This window comes from Amphiprion ocellaris, chromosome 24 (assembly GCF_022539595.1).
Source record: "Amphiprion ocellaris isolate individual 3 ecotype Okinawa chromosome 24, ASM2253959v1, whole genome shotgun sequence".
Lineage (NCBI taxonomy): Eukaryota > Metazoa > Chordata > Actinopteri > Pomacentridae > Amphiprion > Amphiprion ocellaris.
Window position 1 is genome coordinate 11,753,001 of NC_072789.1, and position 17,568 is coordinate 11,770,568.

At 39.9% G+C, this 17,568-nt stretch overlaps 1 protein-coding gene across 2 annotated transcripts in view; it reads left to right on the plus strand.

Annotated features, from left to right (window-relative positions):
* LOC111579463 (neuronal membrane glycoprotein M6-b-like) overlaps nt 1-17,568 on the plus strand; it is a 47,285-nt gene that overhangs the window by 3,267 nt on the left and 26,450 nt on the right. Inside the window, exon 1 of one of the 2 annotated variants that reach the window (XM_023286757.3) lies at nt 12,447-12,607. The exons of the other annotated variant lie outside the window; for it this stretch is intronic. Coding sequence (XP_023142525.1) covers nt 12,538-12,607 — 70 coding nt within the window. The 5' untranslated portion in view covers nt 12,447-12,537. Of the gene's footprint in view, nt 1-12,446; nt 12,608-17,568 lie in introns of those variants that run through there. 2 annotated transcript variants of the gene reach the window in all.

The following is a 17,568-nucleotide window of genomic DNA, read 5'->3' on the forward strand; positions in this document are numbered from 1 at the left end:
GTGTGTGGAAACTCATATCCTCTTGCATCCTCTCCTGTGGATTTGCGATGCGCTGATCTGCAGAGTGGATACTGAACGCAACAGCCGCCATCAGACAGACTTCAAAGGCTGCAGATTTTAAAGGATTGTTTTACTCTGAAGGAATAAATGATCACTCAGCTGGAAGAAAAAGTGGAACGATCCACTGACCCGATTAGAATAACTGTAAACCAACACTTAATGCAGCAGCACTGTCATTCTTATTCAAAACCAAAATTTGTGCTGCGATTTTTAAGCCTTTACACACCTTTAAATGTCAAATTTTTTCACAAAATTATAAGAAATAAGCTCTAATCAAGGTGTTTTGCTTTAAACTGATATGTTAAAACTGCACAATATTTCACATCTCTTGCAATTTTTCTTGATCCCATCACATTTTTCCTCACTGTGGACTCATTTTTCACTGCTATATAAAGTCCCGCACCTCTATGGAAACAGAACAACCACGGCAAGAAATAGAGAAAATGTCTTCTGTGCAATTTATGAAAGTTATGATGCCATAAATCCTACAACGGGAAATTATTTATTATACGAAAATTAAAAACACCTGGAATCAATATTTACATTGTGCCAAGAGTCCACAAGAAAAACAAGGTGACTCTACATACTACTTGCAGAATTTTTAATTTGATTCAACTTTCTTGTGTTGGCAGTTCAGCTGAAAATTCCCCGAATATTTGTCACATGACTATTGGTTGCAGCTGAGTGAGTCATGGCTTCACAATAGCACAGAGGAGCACACATTGCTATTTTTTTAACAATATCTGGTTAGAGGAAATGCTTTATTTTTAGCAAATATTTTAAATGAGACGTGTAGAATAATAGAGTTTAAGCTTAGACAGGATGAGTCTTAGATGAGTAGTTCAAGGGCCACTGGACAGTTGAAAATCTGATGATTCTTTCGGTTTCTGACTCTGACAAATCTTGTAATTTTGCAGATTTTTTTCAGTAACATGGATTTCAAAACTAGTTTAGGAGTTCAGACTGTTAAACCATCTATAATGCCCATTTTAAAAAGCCTAGAAACTGTCAGGATCTGAGCTGCAATCAACGTTAACAAGTCCTGATGTTTCAGTGTTAATAATGAGAATTTGACAAGCGTTGATTAGAGAGTTGTTTGTTCAGCTCACTCAGCTGATGTGACTCTGGGCAAACTATCTAAAAGTGTTAAATTAACTCTGATCATGTGGACTCAGTGCGTGAGTGCAGCATAACTGTTGATGTGTAACTCACTGGGACTTAAATTAAGACCGACAACAGGCTGATTCAATATCAGCCGCCTTTAGTGTGATGAAAGGCCTCAGTAAATACAGCAGATGGAGGACTTAAATGCATGTTTGGTCTTCAATAGATTCCTTATTGTCTTGTCAGCAGCATGGTCACTGTATTGGCACCAGAAAGCTGCATGTGCTCCTATTAGTTAAACAATACAGTTAAAATTATCCCAGCTTGCTGAATTTTTAACCAATTTTCCAGCTGTTTGGTTGGTTACAAATGCTAGATAATATTCAGGACATCTGGTTAAATTAAAAATGCATGTATGCTTTGCCAAATACTTTTTCTTTTGTAGACAGTGACAGTAATATATCTATATTATTTAAGGCATCTACATAGGTAATTTTAATTATGCCATATAATTATAATTTTGACACTGAAAAATGGCTTTATAAAAAAAGACACCATGACAACAATCACTACAGTTCAGGCAAAATTCTCATTTTAAGTTGCACATTATTTGCAAAATGACAGTCCTATAGTTCTGTACAACTGAAAATAAAAGCAGAACCTTTACAAAAGCTTGATGTTTGCAGTAAACTTGTCATTGATTTGCAGGGAAAAAAAACTGTGGTGGTGGGCAGGTGATTATTAGAGTTGGCTAACTATAGATAATCTATTGTAGTATCATGCTCTTTTGTTCATGTTCGCTTACGCGAAGGATTTCTCACTGGGATGCATCAAATTCAACACTTTCAAAAGAGTAAAATATTATGAACAAGAAAAGCGCTCAAAGAGCGCAGTACTCTGCCAAGGCTGCTCAGTCGTATCATTTCCGGTGGCTGAAATCTTTAAAAAATTTGTGGCAGAAATCACGGCACTATAGAATGTGGCCACTTACTATAGCTGTACCCACAAACAAAATTAGTTTGCACTAAACACAGGTGTGTGTTATGCATGTGTATGTTATGTACAGATACTGAATCGCGTGACCTAAATATGTAGCGGGCGATGGGAATTGACGGGACTTGGAAACACGCCCACAATTTAATCAATTGTTCCTTGTATCATATCTGATGGATAAGTCCTGATAAGTCTGCAGCAGTGGATTTGTAGTAGGATCGCAATCATGTGATCATCAGCAGGCAGCTGACATAGTGTTCACTTGTTGTCATAGTTACAGTGACGCCGTGCCGCTATTTCGGAATGAGTCAGAATCCGTGGATCCAGACTATAAACTCCATCACTGCCAAAATCTAATCACTTGGTCCTTGTGTCATTTCTGATCTTCCCTGAAAATTTCATCCAAATCCGTTCGTCCGTTTTTGAGTAATGTTGCTAACAGGCAGTATGCAGAACTTCACATAACTCTGCCGTTCCTTGACAGAGTTAATATTAATTGTACGAAACAACAGGATTAAAGAGCTGCCAGAGAGTGGCTTTGTGAAATCACTCCGTGTCTTTGTTAAATGGGCTAGCCTTTAAGGTAATGTTAGCTAAATGCTAGAATGCTAGTGCTAGTAAGTCACACAGTTCTTAAAGCATCTTTTTGTTGTCTCCCTGTCTTTCTGTTGTGCCATTACTCCGTACATTTTGTTTCAAGGACTATATATCATTTATTTCAAGAAAAGAACAAGTTCTCCTAGCTAATGACATTTCTAAGCTAGTAAGCTAGCCTGCTAGCTTTTGCAGTAGTCTCCTAAACATTGCTGTTAGGTGTTTTCCAGGGTTTAAAAACAGACTGCATTAATATAGAGCTAATGAGCTATGATACCCATTTAAAATATATAACTTTACCTACTGTAAATAATTTCCTACTTACATTTATAATGTCCATACTTGTCTCCTATTCACTTGGTGCACAGCCTGCAGTTCAGTTGAAAATTCTCAAATTTTTTGTAATTTGTATGCTAGTTACAGTTAAATCACTCATGGTTTCTCAGTTGCACCAAGAAGCACAGAATTTCTTATTTTCTGTACAATCTAGTTAGTCCACACGGTTTATTTTTGGGAATTTTTTAAGCATGAAACGTGTAGAATAAAGAGATTTTAATAAAATATTATGATTTCAAGCTTAGATTTGGTTCATTTTCCAGATCAAAGTCACACATCAGAAAGTTGAAAACCCCAATGACTGTTTGTTTTTACAGTTTTATGACAAATGGTGTTTTGGTAACTTTCTAAAGCAGACATGCCTTTCAAACCACACGGTGGGTTTTGGGTTTCAGAGAGTTAAACATTACTTTGAACATTAATTGCCCTTTTAAGCAATTTAGACAACATCATCTTTGGTTGTATTTTGCTCCACTGCAACAGGCCTCATTCTTTGTTCCAACTTCTAACTTTTTCAGCATCTATGCTTCATCTTCCTGAGTTTGTGGTTTTATTGATGCCGTTTTCACAGAAACCTACAGCCTGAGGTCCAAACCTTTTAGTGTTTGGTTTCATAACACATGTACCTCATTGATTTTGGTATTGATCTCATGTTTTTTGCCCTCTGTATGGTGGGTTTTTAGCGTTTAGTTGAATATTTTCTTGGAGCTGTTGTGCCATTGAATTGGCTGTGTGAGGTCTTTGCATTTCATCTGCATCCTCTACACTCCCACCTCCCAACCCTCATGTTTGCTGTCATATTTGGACTCCTCTTGTCTCCTCCTGTATGTGGGCATTTTAAGCTCAGCCCAGCGGCTACTCCACTACGTCGGGACCAGTCGTCGTCGAGAGGACTTGTTGCCATAGCAACGCAGCGATGCACAAACCTCCGAGGCGGGCGTCGTTTCAAATCCCGGCACATGCGAGCGGTCGTACATCTGATCGCAGAGGCCCACGCAGGCAATAAATAGCACAGCAGCTGCATAAATACATATATAGATATATATATGACCCAGAGACAGCAGGGGGAGGCTGTTCTCCTTCACCTCCCCCTGCTGCTCCTCCACCTCTGCAGTGATGATGATGAGCTGCTTTGCATTTCCCCCACACTCCACGGTGACTCACTGTCTTATCCCACATCGCTGCCGGCTGCTTCTCCGTACAGTAGGTCACAGGTGCAGCAGCTCCTGAGTCACATGACTCCTCTGGCAGGGGGTCACATGATGCAGGCGGGCGGTCTGAAGTGTGTGTTTTGTGTGCGTGTTTGTGTGTGCGATGGGGATGACAACGTAACATCATGTGGAGCAGACTGTGGACCAAATCTGGGCCAGCGGGATTAGCGGCTCGTCAGATAAATTGCTGAGCGGAGGGCAGCGGGGGGGATGGGAGTGTAGGCGTGTGTGTACGTTTGTGTGTGTGTGTTTGTGGAGGTGTGTGTGGAGGTTAAACCAGCCGCACTGACAGGAGTCACATATTGTAAATAAGGCCAGGAGGCTCTCTCAGTTTGGTTTTATTTCTGGTTCCTGCAGACGGAAGGTGTTGGGACTATGAGCGATAAACCTGAACTTTCATTGCCTTACACTGGAGTAAAAACACAGAAGTGCAGGTGTTTGATGCAGTGCAGGTGATGATGAAGCATGAAGGGATCAGTTTGCATGAATTTGCATTAAAGTTTGTTCTCTTCCAGCTGGGGCGTGTCTGCTAATAGGAACACTTGTTTGGAACATTCCTTAAAAAAAAAAAAAAAAACTGCGTGTGTGTGTGTGTGTGTGTGTGTGTGTGTGTGCTCGAGCTGGATTAACCTTTGTCAGCATCCGACGGTTCCGTTCAGGGATGAGAGGGAAGCGTCTCCTTGTCGACCGACAGCTGAGGGCGGGGGCGAAACTGGGTCATCATCACCAACCACAGATTAAAGGCCCGGATCTGTGCATACACACACACACACACACACACACACATGCACTAATGAACACACAAGAAACAGCACAAACTCACACAGTGTCTGTGCAGAGAAATTAGAGGAAGTTCTCAGGTGAGAGATGAGGAAGGTGCGGCATTCAGCTTCACTCTCTGCCAAAGGTTTCCCTTTTAGAGGAAGCCAGAAGCCCATTAAAATGGCAAGGATTAGACTGAAGTGACAGCGGGAGGCTCATAAAGCCATCGCTTACACGCCGTCGGTGTGTGTGTGTGTGTGTGTGTGTGTGTGTGTGTGTGTGTGTGTGTGTGTGTGTGTGTGTGTGTGTTTCTGCAGGCGTCTTTGTTGATGCTTGTTTAAGTGATGGCCTATTTTGGCCGTCACTGATAAAACACTTAAATTTGACTAATGGAATCAGATACCCAAACTGACAGAACCATGCAGGGAAGCTGCGATCCAACAGATGCATGAACTGTTGCATGCAGGAGGAAAAATTTAAGTTATGATTGAGGGAAATGTACAAAATAGACACTTGGCTGACTTGGCTGGCTCATGCTGCAGAATAATCTGTAATTTTACATATTTTAAATAATGAAATATAAATATATTGTGATCAGCTACAACATTATGACCACTGACAGGTGAAGTGAATAACATCGATCATCTTGTAATGAAATGTTCTGCTGGGAAAACTTGAATCCTGGCATTCATGTTTGACATGTACCACCCACCTAAACATTGCAGGTCAAGCAACCCCAAAAATGTGTAGTTTCACATTGATTTGTCTGTTACATTGTCATTCATTCAAGCTTTTACAGTGTGATAGTGGCACCAATAAAATGCTAAAATATTCAAAGTCAGAAAAATAACAAAACATGAATTATACCATTTCAGCTTTTAAAACAAGATTATTTAACTAACAATCTCAAACCTGAATTGCCCGAAGGTGAAAAAATCATCACAATTTAGATTGTGTTGGATTTTCCAAATTCAGTAAAACAGTGGGCACCTCATCCAATTTTTTAAGCAGGTATTTGGTAAATGTTCAATAAATAGAAATCTAAGTTTTCACAGCAAAATTGTTAAATTTTATTTTTTTTTAACCACTGTATAATATGAAATAGGAAATTTAGCTGTTTTTGTCCAAAAAAAATCCTCAATCTCATATAAAATTAAGGCAAAAAAAATTTTAATCATGAGAAAATACAGATTTTTATGAAATGGGTGTTTTAAATTATTTTATAATGACTCTTGGCACCCGAGCTGCTGGAATATTAGTTTTTTAACCTTACTTGCACCATGTGACCGTGTTGATGCCACAGTGGTGAACAAACTATATATATATTTGGCAATACATTAGAAAATGAAGAATAATGAAGGAAAAAGTTACCTGCAGATAATATTTTCAGTACATTCACATATTTCTCAATTTACCTCATGCTTGCTCGTTCCAGCTGACAGCATCTGTGAGTGACAGTTGCCCTTTCAGCAAACAAGCATTTTTAAACCCATTGTTGTGAATTTTGACATTATTGCGACTGGTTTTGCAAAGTAAATGTTTGCTGTGCTCAGATGGAGAGCTTGAACCAACTGTAACTACACAGTGCAGCCAGGAGATCTGAAAATATCTTCCCCAATGTTCCTGAAGCAGCAGCATCTCATCCTGTACAACCTAGAAGCCTGTATTAGACGGCAGAGACAGGCACAAATTGCTCTGAGCGGCGCTGCACTGATTTCCCAAGGCGCCGGACAACAGAGCCTGTAGGTCACAATGAGGTCAACCTCTGGATCAGAGCTTCATAGTCAGTGTCAGCGCTCGAGTTAAAGGGATGCATAGTGATCTGGAGCAGCGAGTCAGGAAGACAGTTAAAAGGTCAATGCGACGCCTGTAGAGAGGCTGAGCATCAGACAGGAGGCAAAGGAGCAGCCTTAAAGACACAATAACCTGCATTTAGTGTCTTTGATGCTGTAAGCTGTACGCCTTTTGGAGTCTCTGTTGTGGACATGTAGTTGTTGTTGTTGTTGTACTACTCTTCTAGTTATAGGGGCCATGAATATTCAAGGGGATCAGAGAAATCACCAAAGTCAACAGGATTCATGCTCTAATGGATGTCTGTTAAAGATTTCCTCGTAATCCATCCATTGGTTGTTGATTTCAGTCTATTTCAGACTATAATGCTGCTGACTGCTGCACCTCCAGATTTTAACTCCGAAGACAAGAAGCATCTTGTCGGTGTTTGCTTCCATTCACATGGGAATATTCACTCACTTATTTACACCCACTTATACTCCTCTGACGTTTTCAGGCTTCAACGCAGAAACACACTCGTTGCACAGCTCCAGCCTTCAGCGGAGCTGATCGTGGGAGTAGAAATCATTTTACTGATGCTGCATTGATAAGGCCCCTTCTGTCTTCATTGTTATCTTATTAATTAGGCTTCTGGCTTGTGGTACATTCTCGCTATTACAAGGCCATGTGAGAAGTTTCTAGGAACTGATAGCATCGCTAAAAGATCTGAATCACTACAGCAGACCGGCAGCGTTTCACCACGTCTCCATGGCAACAGCAGAGTCAGTATCACTGTGAGATCACCCGGCTGTGATGTTGAGGATGTGACCACCTCGAGAGTCTCAACTTGTTGGAGTTTGAAATCACTTTGAAGCTGATGATCTTTAGGTGCTGCCGTGTCCTCCTTTTCTTCTTCTTCTCTCCTATTCGCTCCACATCTGCCGCCACGAACGAGCTGCAACGTCCTCATTACAGTGGGACGACCTCGTTTGGGCTCCACTTTCTCTTCTGTCTTGCTGTAATGAGAAGAGACAAGCGTTCGACAGGCGCTCATCGTTTCCCTTTAATGGACTCCAAGAGTTGTGGAGGCAGATAAGAAAGTTTGAAGCAGCGGAGTCTCAAGTGAAGCCCAGCAACTGGTTAAATGTGACCCAGATGATACAGGATTCAGTGAAATGTGAAAGTCAGAATGTGGCAAAGTTTGTATTTAAAACATTTACTGACATTTACATGCACACAAACAAGAGCACTGTTTAAAGTTCAAACTGCAGGACAAGGACATGGATTCATCTTTGGCGTCCGCTGTGTCGCATAAATGTCACCCTGTTATTACTCATTTCTGGACAATACACTGTACATCATATAGCTGAAGGAGATTAAATATGAATCCACTAACCTGACCACCCCCAAACACACACACACACACACACACACACACACACACACACACACACACACACACACACACACACACACACACACACACACACACACACACACACACACTACACATGTCTTTAATATGAGCAGCTTTACTGAGCCAAATTATTTGATTTCTTACAAATCTCTCCATCCCAACATTGAAACAATGCAGCAGTGCTCTGGGGGATGGCAGTGCTGCCTCTTTGCGCCACACTAGAACCTCTGTTTTTAAGTAGATTGCTATTTAATTTAGTGCAGATATTCATTGTACCCAGGGGATATATCCTGCTGACACTGGTGATCTCTTGACTTTTCCTTTGTGGTTTTAGTTGAATGCTTGCTCAGTGAGTGGATGGATTGGAACGCTTGTATACTTTATGAGAAGCACCAGCCTCAGCAGTGCTTTGTTTTTAGTGCTAATGCGCCATCATGCTAATGCTAATGTGCTAAACATGACGACATGATTAAAATTAACCTGTTTATCATCAGCATTGTCTTTGTGAGCATGTTAGCATATTACCAATTGGCTGGGATGATGAGAGCCGCTAGCTTAGCTTTGTTACTCCGCCAAGGAGGTGGAGCCTCAGTGGAGTTAGCATTGGCTTGTCTGTCTGTCTGCCTGTTAGCAACAACTTTGTGGCATCTCTGGTTACAGTACAATCCATGCGTGTTGTGTTGCGTTTTTGTGTCGTGTTGTGTGACAGTGTGATGGTGAAGAGTGCCAGCGAACACTGTATCTTATCTTCTGGACAAGTCCTTAATCTGTGTGACCCAGCGAGGGATTATGGGGGTTCGGAGAGGAAAAAGTGGGACTTGAAACTCACCCTTCAAGCCTGATAAACTGACAGTTTAGAGTTTCTGCGACTCTGCTTGAGTGTGTCTTTTTTTTGCAACAACAAAGGAGTATTTCTTCTTGAAGATTATCTTAACCACAAAAATGAAATTGTGTCATTTTCTCTTGTTTCTTTGTCATCATTGTGTGAGCCGCTGTTGTATTGTAAGGAAAACAAAACCATGACAGCAGCAGAGCAAGGACATTTATTAACCTGAATTTTAAACTGTGTTCAAGCAGCGGTTATAAATACGCTCACAGTCCCTCAACATCACATTATGTAAACTGACTGAACAGGATTTTTAAAATGCTTCACTTCTGGTATTTTTTCTGTTCCTGTGTTTAGTGCGTCCATTACATTCATCATATCAGGAAATTAGAAATATTTTGCTTTAATGTGATGATGTCTTATGCAACCAGAGAAGATCATTGATATAAAGGAACACATCCTGTGAATACATACTTTTTAATAATCTTTATGGCTCAATAGTTACAGCATGATGTGAGTAAGGTGTTTCCTAATGCTCTTTTTGAAGCTCGTGAATTCATTTAGACCCATTTTTCAAGCAACATTTGCAGTTTGAATGTTTCAAATGTTTGCTTTTCATACAAGGTAAACTGAATATCTATCGGTCAGACAAAAAAGACATTAACAGACATCTCCTCTGGCTGTGAAAAATCGGAATCATGAACTGATTAATCACAATAATCAGCAGGTTAATCGACCATGAAAATAATTGTCATTTGCTGCCCAGATAGGCTTGTGGAGTCTTTTTCCGTGCAGGGATCATGAGTGAAACTGTTAATTAAAGCTGAAACAAATGCTTTTCTATACATTTGATGGAGCAGACAAGAGGAACCATTAGCTGCAGTTTAAATGTTACTGATGAATGATTCATAAGGTGCACGCTTTTATATGGTGGCAGCTAAAGCTAACATTCTGCTCAGGCTTTAAAAGAAATAATTCTCTGTAAACTGCATTTTTATAATGTTTATAGTGGATCAGGTTTCCTTGTGGCCTTGAGATGCATTCAAATGTCAAAGGCAGTGTGATCAGACACCCTCTGTTGTTCAGTAGCATATGCTGCAGAGTGGGTGTTAACTTCAGGCCCTTGGGGTAAATGGATCCACTAAATGTCATATATGTCACGTTAGCTGCTGTGGTGTCTGATGTTTCGCTGGATGGAAACATCACCTCTGTCTGCAGCGTGAGGAGGGTCGGGGGGATTTCCTCGACTCCTCAACTGTTGTTGTGGGCTGAGCTTTGTCTGAATCACGGCCACGTGGGCACGAATTAAAACCTTATTTAAGAGGATTCAGGACAGATGGTGTCCCATTGTTTGAGGATGTGCTTATTATTAGAAAAGTGGGGTGAATGATAGAAACTGAAAACAGCCTCCGTTCTGAATAAACACACCACACCCACTCTGAAGCAGAGGATTCACCTTGTTGGCTCCCATTGGATTGTTGTACCAGCCAATGAAGAGGGAACTCAGAGCCAAACAAAGGGCCCCTCACTGAAGCATCACACATGGCTGTTTAGCAGTTAGACAGCTCTGATTGGTCCGAGCTGACCCAATCAAAACACAACTCAATTGAAATTAAGCTGATTTTCACGAGTAAAAAAAAAAATCGAATTTGACATGAGTTTAAGAATAAACAAAATCCTAGTCTTAATGCAAAGTACACAAACATCATGCAGCTGAAATAAACCAATAAAACACCCAAACAATGATAATCATCAACAGCAGGCTGCTGTAAAAACTCACTGACTTATAAATGTAGCACTAAAAAAATACTGGAAAATATTGGTGAATATTTTACTGTACTTTTACATGTTGATTGATTGGATCTGTCCTTTTGCTGATTTAAACACAGAAAAAAACTTGATTGTTTTACAGCCAAATGTAAAAAACAAAGAAACAAAAAAAGAATCACAATTAGATATTTTTTACAGTATTGGCCTATTTCTTTAACTATTTACAAACTAGTTTTTTAAAGTCCATATCCCAAAACAGGGAAAATCTCTAAACAAACTGTTCTTTTTTATTTTCAGTCCTAAATAAAAATTATTTTTTTTTGAACTAGCAACAAATATTTCTTAAAAAGCAATAGTTATTGCTAAAATTATTGACCATTTTAATATTTGTCTTTAATATTATTGTTTCAATATCTGTAAAATAAATGTATTTTAATGATTGAAATACAGTGGGGGAAAAAAAGCAAAAAATTATGAGCGAATGTTGTAAAAGAATGAATCCCTATTTATACAAATACAGATTTCTGATGTGGAAGTGATTGACAGGTCCTGCTTTTCCATAGTTACCTAGTACATTTTTTAAATTCTGTGATTTTACGAGAAACAGAAAAAAAATCTGTAAAATGCCAGTTAAATACATAGACCATATTTAATATTTTTTCTTAATATTATTCTGTCAAAAATTGCAAATATCTGTGAAATTATTAGATTTTTAATGTTTCAACTACAGTAAAAATGCGATTTCACAATAAAATGTATTTAGAATGAATCACTATACAAATACAGATTTTTCATGTGGACATTACTGACATTTTTCATCTTTTTTTTCTAGTAAAAAAAATCTTTGATCTTTTTTCACAGATGTCTGTAATTTAATAAATAGTTTTTTAAAAAATCTGTCAAAAAGCAGTTCAACTATTGACTATTTTAAATATTTTTTCTATTTATGCACATTTTGACAGATTTTTTGTTTGTTTTTTTACTATTAACTAGAAAATAAAAAACGTGTGATTTTATCTGTAATTTAATAATCTGTAAAATATCAGTAATTTGTTCATGAAATTACAGTTCAGTTTATGATGTGTGTTTCTTGTAATTCTCAGATTAAAATTTGGTGGAACAGGAAGCTTCAAACCGGTTTTATCTTCCAGTTACTCTGCCTCCACATCTCCCTCCTCCCTCACCCCCGTTTCTCTCTCAGCTCACCAGATGGAGAGGGGGCGGTGAGCGTGTGCACGTGTGCGTGTGCGTTCATGCATGCATGGTTAGCCATGAGTTTGCATATTTACATCTCCTGCACATTTTGTCCTTATATCCTCTGATCTGTTCGACTCGGAGTAAAAACTTGCAGCAGAATCCCGACAGACTGAAGGTGGTGGTGGATCGTCAGCTGAGAGGAGGCCGAGGCGCAGTATTCCGCGCAGTTAAGGGCGGTTTTAGGGGCAAATAGCGCCACAATTTGGGGGACACTAATCCGCAAATAAATCCAATGCGCCTTTGGATTGTTAATATACATATAGAGGAGGTTTAACAGGGAGGAGGAGGAGGAGGAGGGGTGAGGGAGGGTGTGTGCACAGGGAGGGGAGGTGGAGAGAGAGAGAGAGAGAGAGCGCATCAAGTCACCACAGAGCTTCACCATCACACACTGGAAGACACAAGTGCAGAGCGCAAGGAGACTATATTCCTCTAGAATCATGGATGGAACAAAGCCGGCCATGGAGTCCACCGCTGAGGAGACCCAGGACGAGGGCCAGGAGAGCAAAGGTACCCGCTCCGGCGCTCACAATTGCACGTTTTTCTCATTTTTTCCCCCCATATGGAGACATTTGCGCAGCAGCCTGAGCGGTTTAACCTACTTGCAATGGCTTCTCCGACACAATAGCGCTGCTTCTCTTCTGTTTTTCCCCCCCTCCCTCCTCCTTTGTGCGCTCACCTCTCCGTCTACCTGGAGGCGAAACGCGGCTGCAGAGATCATTCGAGCGCAATTTTAATTTGGAGATTTGAAGGGAAAGAATGGGAGCAGGTGGGCTGCTGGGTTTGTGGTGCGAGTATTCAAGCCAATTTGCTTTTTTTGCGTTGCTGCACCATCGTGAGCTTATTTGGTGATAAAGCGGCTGCGCGCTGCGTGTCCGTGCGCGGCTGCATTGTTCGCCTTTCCTCCAGGTGGATCCTCCCGCTTCCATTCCGCTCTGCTGTCTGATCAGTCGACGCTGGCTCGCAGCGCAGTGACAGACTTTTTGTCTTGTATCAGCGCAGAGATCAGCTCCATTAGCTGGAGGCTGACAGGGAGCGCTCGGCGCAGACGCTCCATCAGGGAGCGCAAATTCAACCCGCCCTTTATAAAATCGCCCTTAAATCTCAAGCGTGCGTGCAAAAAAAAAAAAATGCATAATTGTGCACAATTCCACCCAAAAATCATTCCCAAACTGTTGCTCAGGCTGGATCTGTGTTGTGTAGGCGTGTCTTTGTGCGTCGGAGGGCTCGACGCCCATGCAGAGTGGATGGAACTGATTTGTTTTTGTGGTTTGGTAGTAAAATCACATCTTTCAGTTCTGGGGCAGCAGTGTTGCTCTGACAACAGCCTGGTCGCTGTGGCCTTGTTGTTTACTGCACAGATGTGTAGATCATGACATGGCTGCGTGTGTCCATGAACGACATGATGCCTGGAGGGTCACACACCTTTTTATCTGCATTAGTCAGAGGTGGTGTTGTGGCTCATTGTGCATGATGCCTCTTTGATACCAAGTCAGAGTGAAGGAGCCTGGAGGGCTTTAAACACCTCACGGCAGCTTTCAGTGATTTTTGGTGTATTTCTTCTTTGACTTTGCAGATTTGTTAAAATTTGTGTGAAATTATGCATTTTTGGCTTAATATTTATCCTCAGCGTAAACAAGATACAGTCAAATGTGACATTTGGATGCAAATAGAGCTTCAGTGTTTAAAAAGGGCATTAAATGAAGCTATTTTGGAAGCAAATTATACTTTACTGCTCTACGCAGTGTATTCTTTTTACATTGTAGTGTTTTCATGCATGGCTTACCTATATATGGCTTATTTTGTGCCCAGATGTGTGCCTTTATTTTTTTATTCTGATGGTGATAGTTTGCACTCCTGCAAATTTCTCATCTTATTTTATGATTATTCAACCCAGTAATCAACAATATTGGTCTATTGTCCGATATGGGCCGATATTAAAACTTTCTTTTACAGAAAATAATATAGAAAAATATGTTTGGGGTAGTTTAGAAACATAATCACATAGTTATTTCAGTGAAGCAGCTCAGACTCCATTTCTTTACAACACTCTAAATGCTGTCTGCAGCACATGTAGCAGAGCAGACAGTGGTGCGAAGTCAAGTGGTGTTTTCATGATAAGCTGCTAACTAGTTTGTCAAATACATAATCTTATCCAATATTATGCTTGCTAGACTCAGACTGATATTTCAATTAATCAGTGATATTGGCAGATATTGGCATGTCACAGATATATCTGTATTGCCAGCATTAAAACCTTATTTTACTGCAAGTAATGTAGAAACATATGATTGGAGTAATTTAGTAGCATGACATCACATAGTTTTTCTGGCAGAGGCGCTCCAACTCCATTTTTTTTTTTTTTTTTTTTTTAACAGAATGTCAGTACTGTCTGCCATGAATGTAGCAGAGCAGACAATGGCGCGGAGTCAAGCGGCGTCTTCATAGGAAGCTGCTAATTAGTTAAAAACTAAAACCTTCTTTTACAGAAAGTAATACAGAAAAGCGTATCATCACAGTTTTTCCATCAGAAAAGCTCTGACTTCATTCTTTACAACACTCTGCAGCGCATGTAGCAGAGCAGACAATGGTGCAGAGTCAAGTTTTGTCTTTATGGTAAGCTGCTAACTAACTTGTCAAATACACAATCTGATCTTATCTTGTATTATATGTACTAAACTGGTATATCAGTTGGTCGATAGTATTGGCCAATATCGGCATATCACAAATATCGGTAGCGCCGATATTAACACTTTCCTTTGCAGAAGATAATACAGAAAAATATGCTTGGGGTAATTTGGAAGCGTGCTATTGCATAGGTTTTCCAGTGGAGCAGCTCAGACTTCATTCTTTACAATACTCCAAGTGCTGTCTGCAGCACATGAGGCAGAGCAGACGGTGGTGCGGAGTAAAGCAGTGTCTTTTAAATGTAATTCAGACATATTTTGTAAATATATAAGCAATATACCAAAATGCGCTAATTTTCACCTTTGGTATTAGAAACTATCTGGTAATTTTGTTATTTTGGAAAGAAGAATAATGTGTTCTACCTTTGGCGTTACAAAGCTGCATCAATTTCGGATGTATATTTGAGTTTTAGGTTAATTTCGTTGCACCTGAACTCTATATGTTGCATTCTTTAGTCCGATTTTCATTCCAGCAGCACTGCTTGGACGCTGCTCCAGTGATATTGCTGGGTCACAGTCTGTCTATGACGTAAGGTGCAGAAGAGTGGGGTGTCCCTCAGCAGTGATGTTTCAAAAAGACATTACATCATCCCCTCCTGAGGCATGCTGCGGCGTCCAATGAGAGCCTTCACCAGGCAGCTTCAATGGACAGAGTGGGCGAGCTTGTTTGAAGGCCCCGGAGGATAGATGAGCGTATTTATAGTCAGCAGTTAACCCTCTGAGTTCCTTAATTTTCTGTGTGCATTTGAGCCTCTGCTCAGCCGGACTGTTGTGCTCCAGGTGTGATGTTGCGCAACTGAATCCACCTACACCAGCGGCCCAAAAATAGAGAGGATTGGAGGCTGGCCTGTTTGTCGGTGTAATCATTTGTGTGCGTCTTTGACATCTGGAATGTGACCATAAGCTTGTAGCATCCGCTAAGAAGCTGAAGATTTACAGTGGGGGCAAGAAGGCGAGAGCTGTCATGTAAGGAGATTGTGTCGGTGTTTGCCAGCATTTTGATTCAGGAAGCACAAGTATAAAGTTGGGAGAAAATACTGGCAGATGGAAGATGTGACAGTCGGACACAGCTCTGAATAAAAATGAACAGCTTTGTATATTCTGCAGTAGAGATTTAACCGATTACCTAATCTGATATTCAGCTTTTTTGTTAATGTTTGTATCATTATTTTCATAGCCGATTCCCATTAAAATTGATTATTTTATCTAGTCACCAGTCTGAGGTCTTGAGCACTGCCCCGCCCACAGCACGACCTGATTGGTTGCACGTCAGAATTAATAGCCAATCAACAATGACGGATGAATCTTGAAAAGTTCTAATTAAATTAAACATGTAAAACATATATAAACTCAGACATTTTATCAAAGTTTTGTGTCGTTGCAGTAGAAAAACTGGAATAAGTGAAAGAATCAAAATATTGGTTGACCTCTCCTCTCCAACGCACTGCCACTTTTTAGTCCAGGAACAGGTTCAGTTTTAGAAGCAGTTGCGAGAACATCAAGTCCAATACATTTAATTCATATCTGAGAAAAAAAACTAAACAAATATTTGTGTCAGTTATGTATATTTTAATAACTGATTCAAGCCAGGTTGGCATTCAAGTTGTGTTACTTAAGTCTTCTCTCCTCTGGATTATTTATGTTTTATGAGTTAGCAAATGATTGTATTATTATATTCTTATTTTTATTCCCAAGAAATCACCAAAATGACACCCTTTCTCAGAGCCGAAAACTGTTAAAACAGAAAAAATATCCAGATTTTTAACTTACTGACAGTCCTTAAATTACACATCTATAACCAGCCTTTCTATTGGGAAAATTAACCAAATCTAAGCAAAAACCATGATATTTCATCTGAATCAATTTATTCTACATGTCACACTTAAAATGTGCCCAAAATAAACCATTTGCTCTAATCAAATTCTGTTAAAGATTAAAATTTCTGCACTCTTCCAACAATAACAGGAAGCTGTCGGTAGCACAGTTGTGACCAAGTCAGGTGACAAAAATTCACACTTTCCAGCTGAAATGTTATGATTTTTTTATGATTTATGGCATTTTAACTGCATGGAAGACATTTTTGAGTTCTCTCTCCTTTTAACCATTGTTGTTCCCTTTCCATAGAGGTGCTGGAGTATATAATGCAATGAAAAATGAGCCCACAGGAGCAAATAAGAGGTGTAAAGCCAGATCAATAATGGCTCTGTACTGTAAGTGACAGAAAATTGGGCACAAAAAAACTGCAAAAATGGGTAGTTTGTCCTCTTTATAGTGCTCAGAACTGTATTTTTGTACTTTAATATATTCTCTTCTGCAGGTCTTAGTCACTGTTTTTAAAAAAACTAATCTAAATGAACTGATTATCATGGTTTTGTGTAATGTGATTAAGTATAAAAACAATTCAATAAAGCATAAATATTAGTTTCTATATATCTCAGCCACAGATCCTATATTGAAAAGTTTATTCTACTCTAAAGTAATAGTTTGAGTCTGAGCTTGGTGTTAGCTTAGCATCTACGCTGAAAACATGCTGTGTCTAGTTTGATTAATATCTAAAATATCAGAAGGAAAGAGCTACCAGCATGGTTTTAGGCCACATGACATCAGCCCCACGTTCCTCCATTAGCTCCGCTAATTATGGGAAACAGAGTCCATGTTCTTGATTGCACCTCTGTTGTTTCTCCCTGTACGACGCTGAGCTGAGAGTAATTACAAACTGGAAAATGAACACAGGCGCTTCGTAATCCAGCTGATGTTGCTGGGAGTGGATTGATCTTTTTGCCT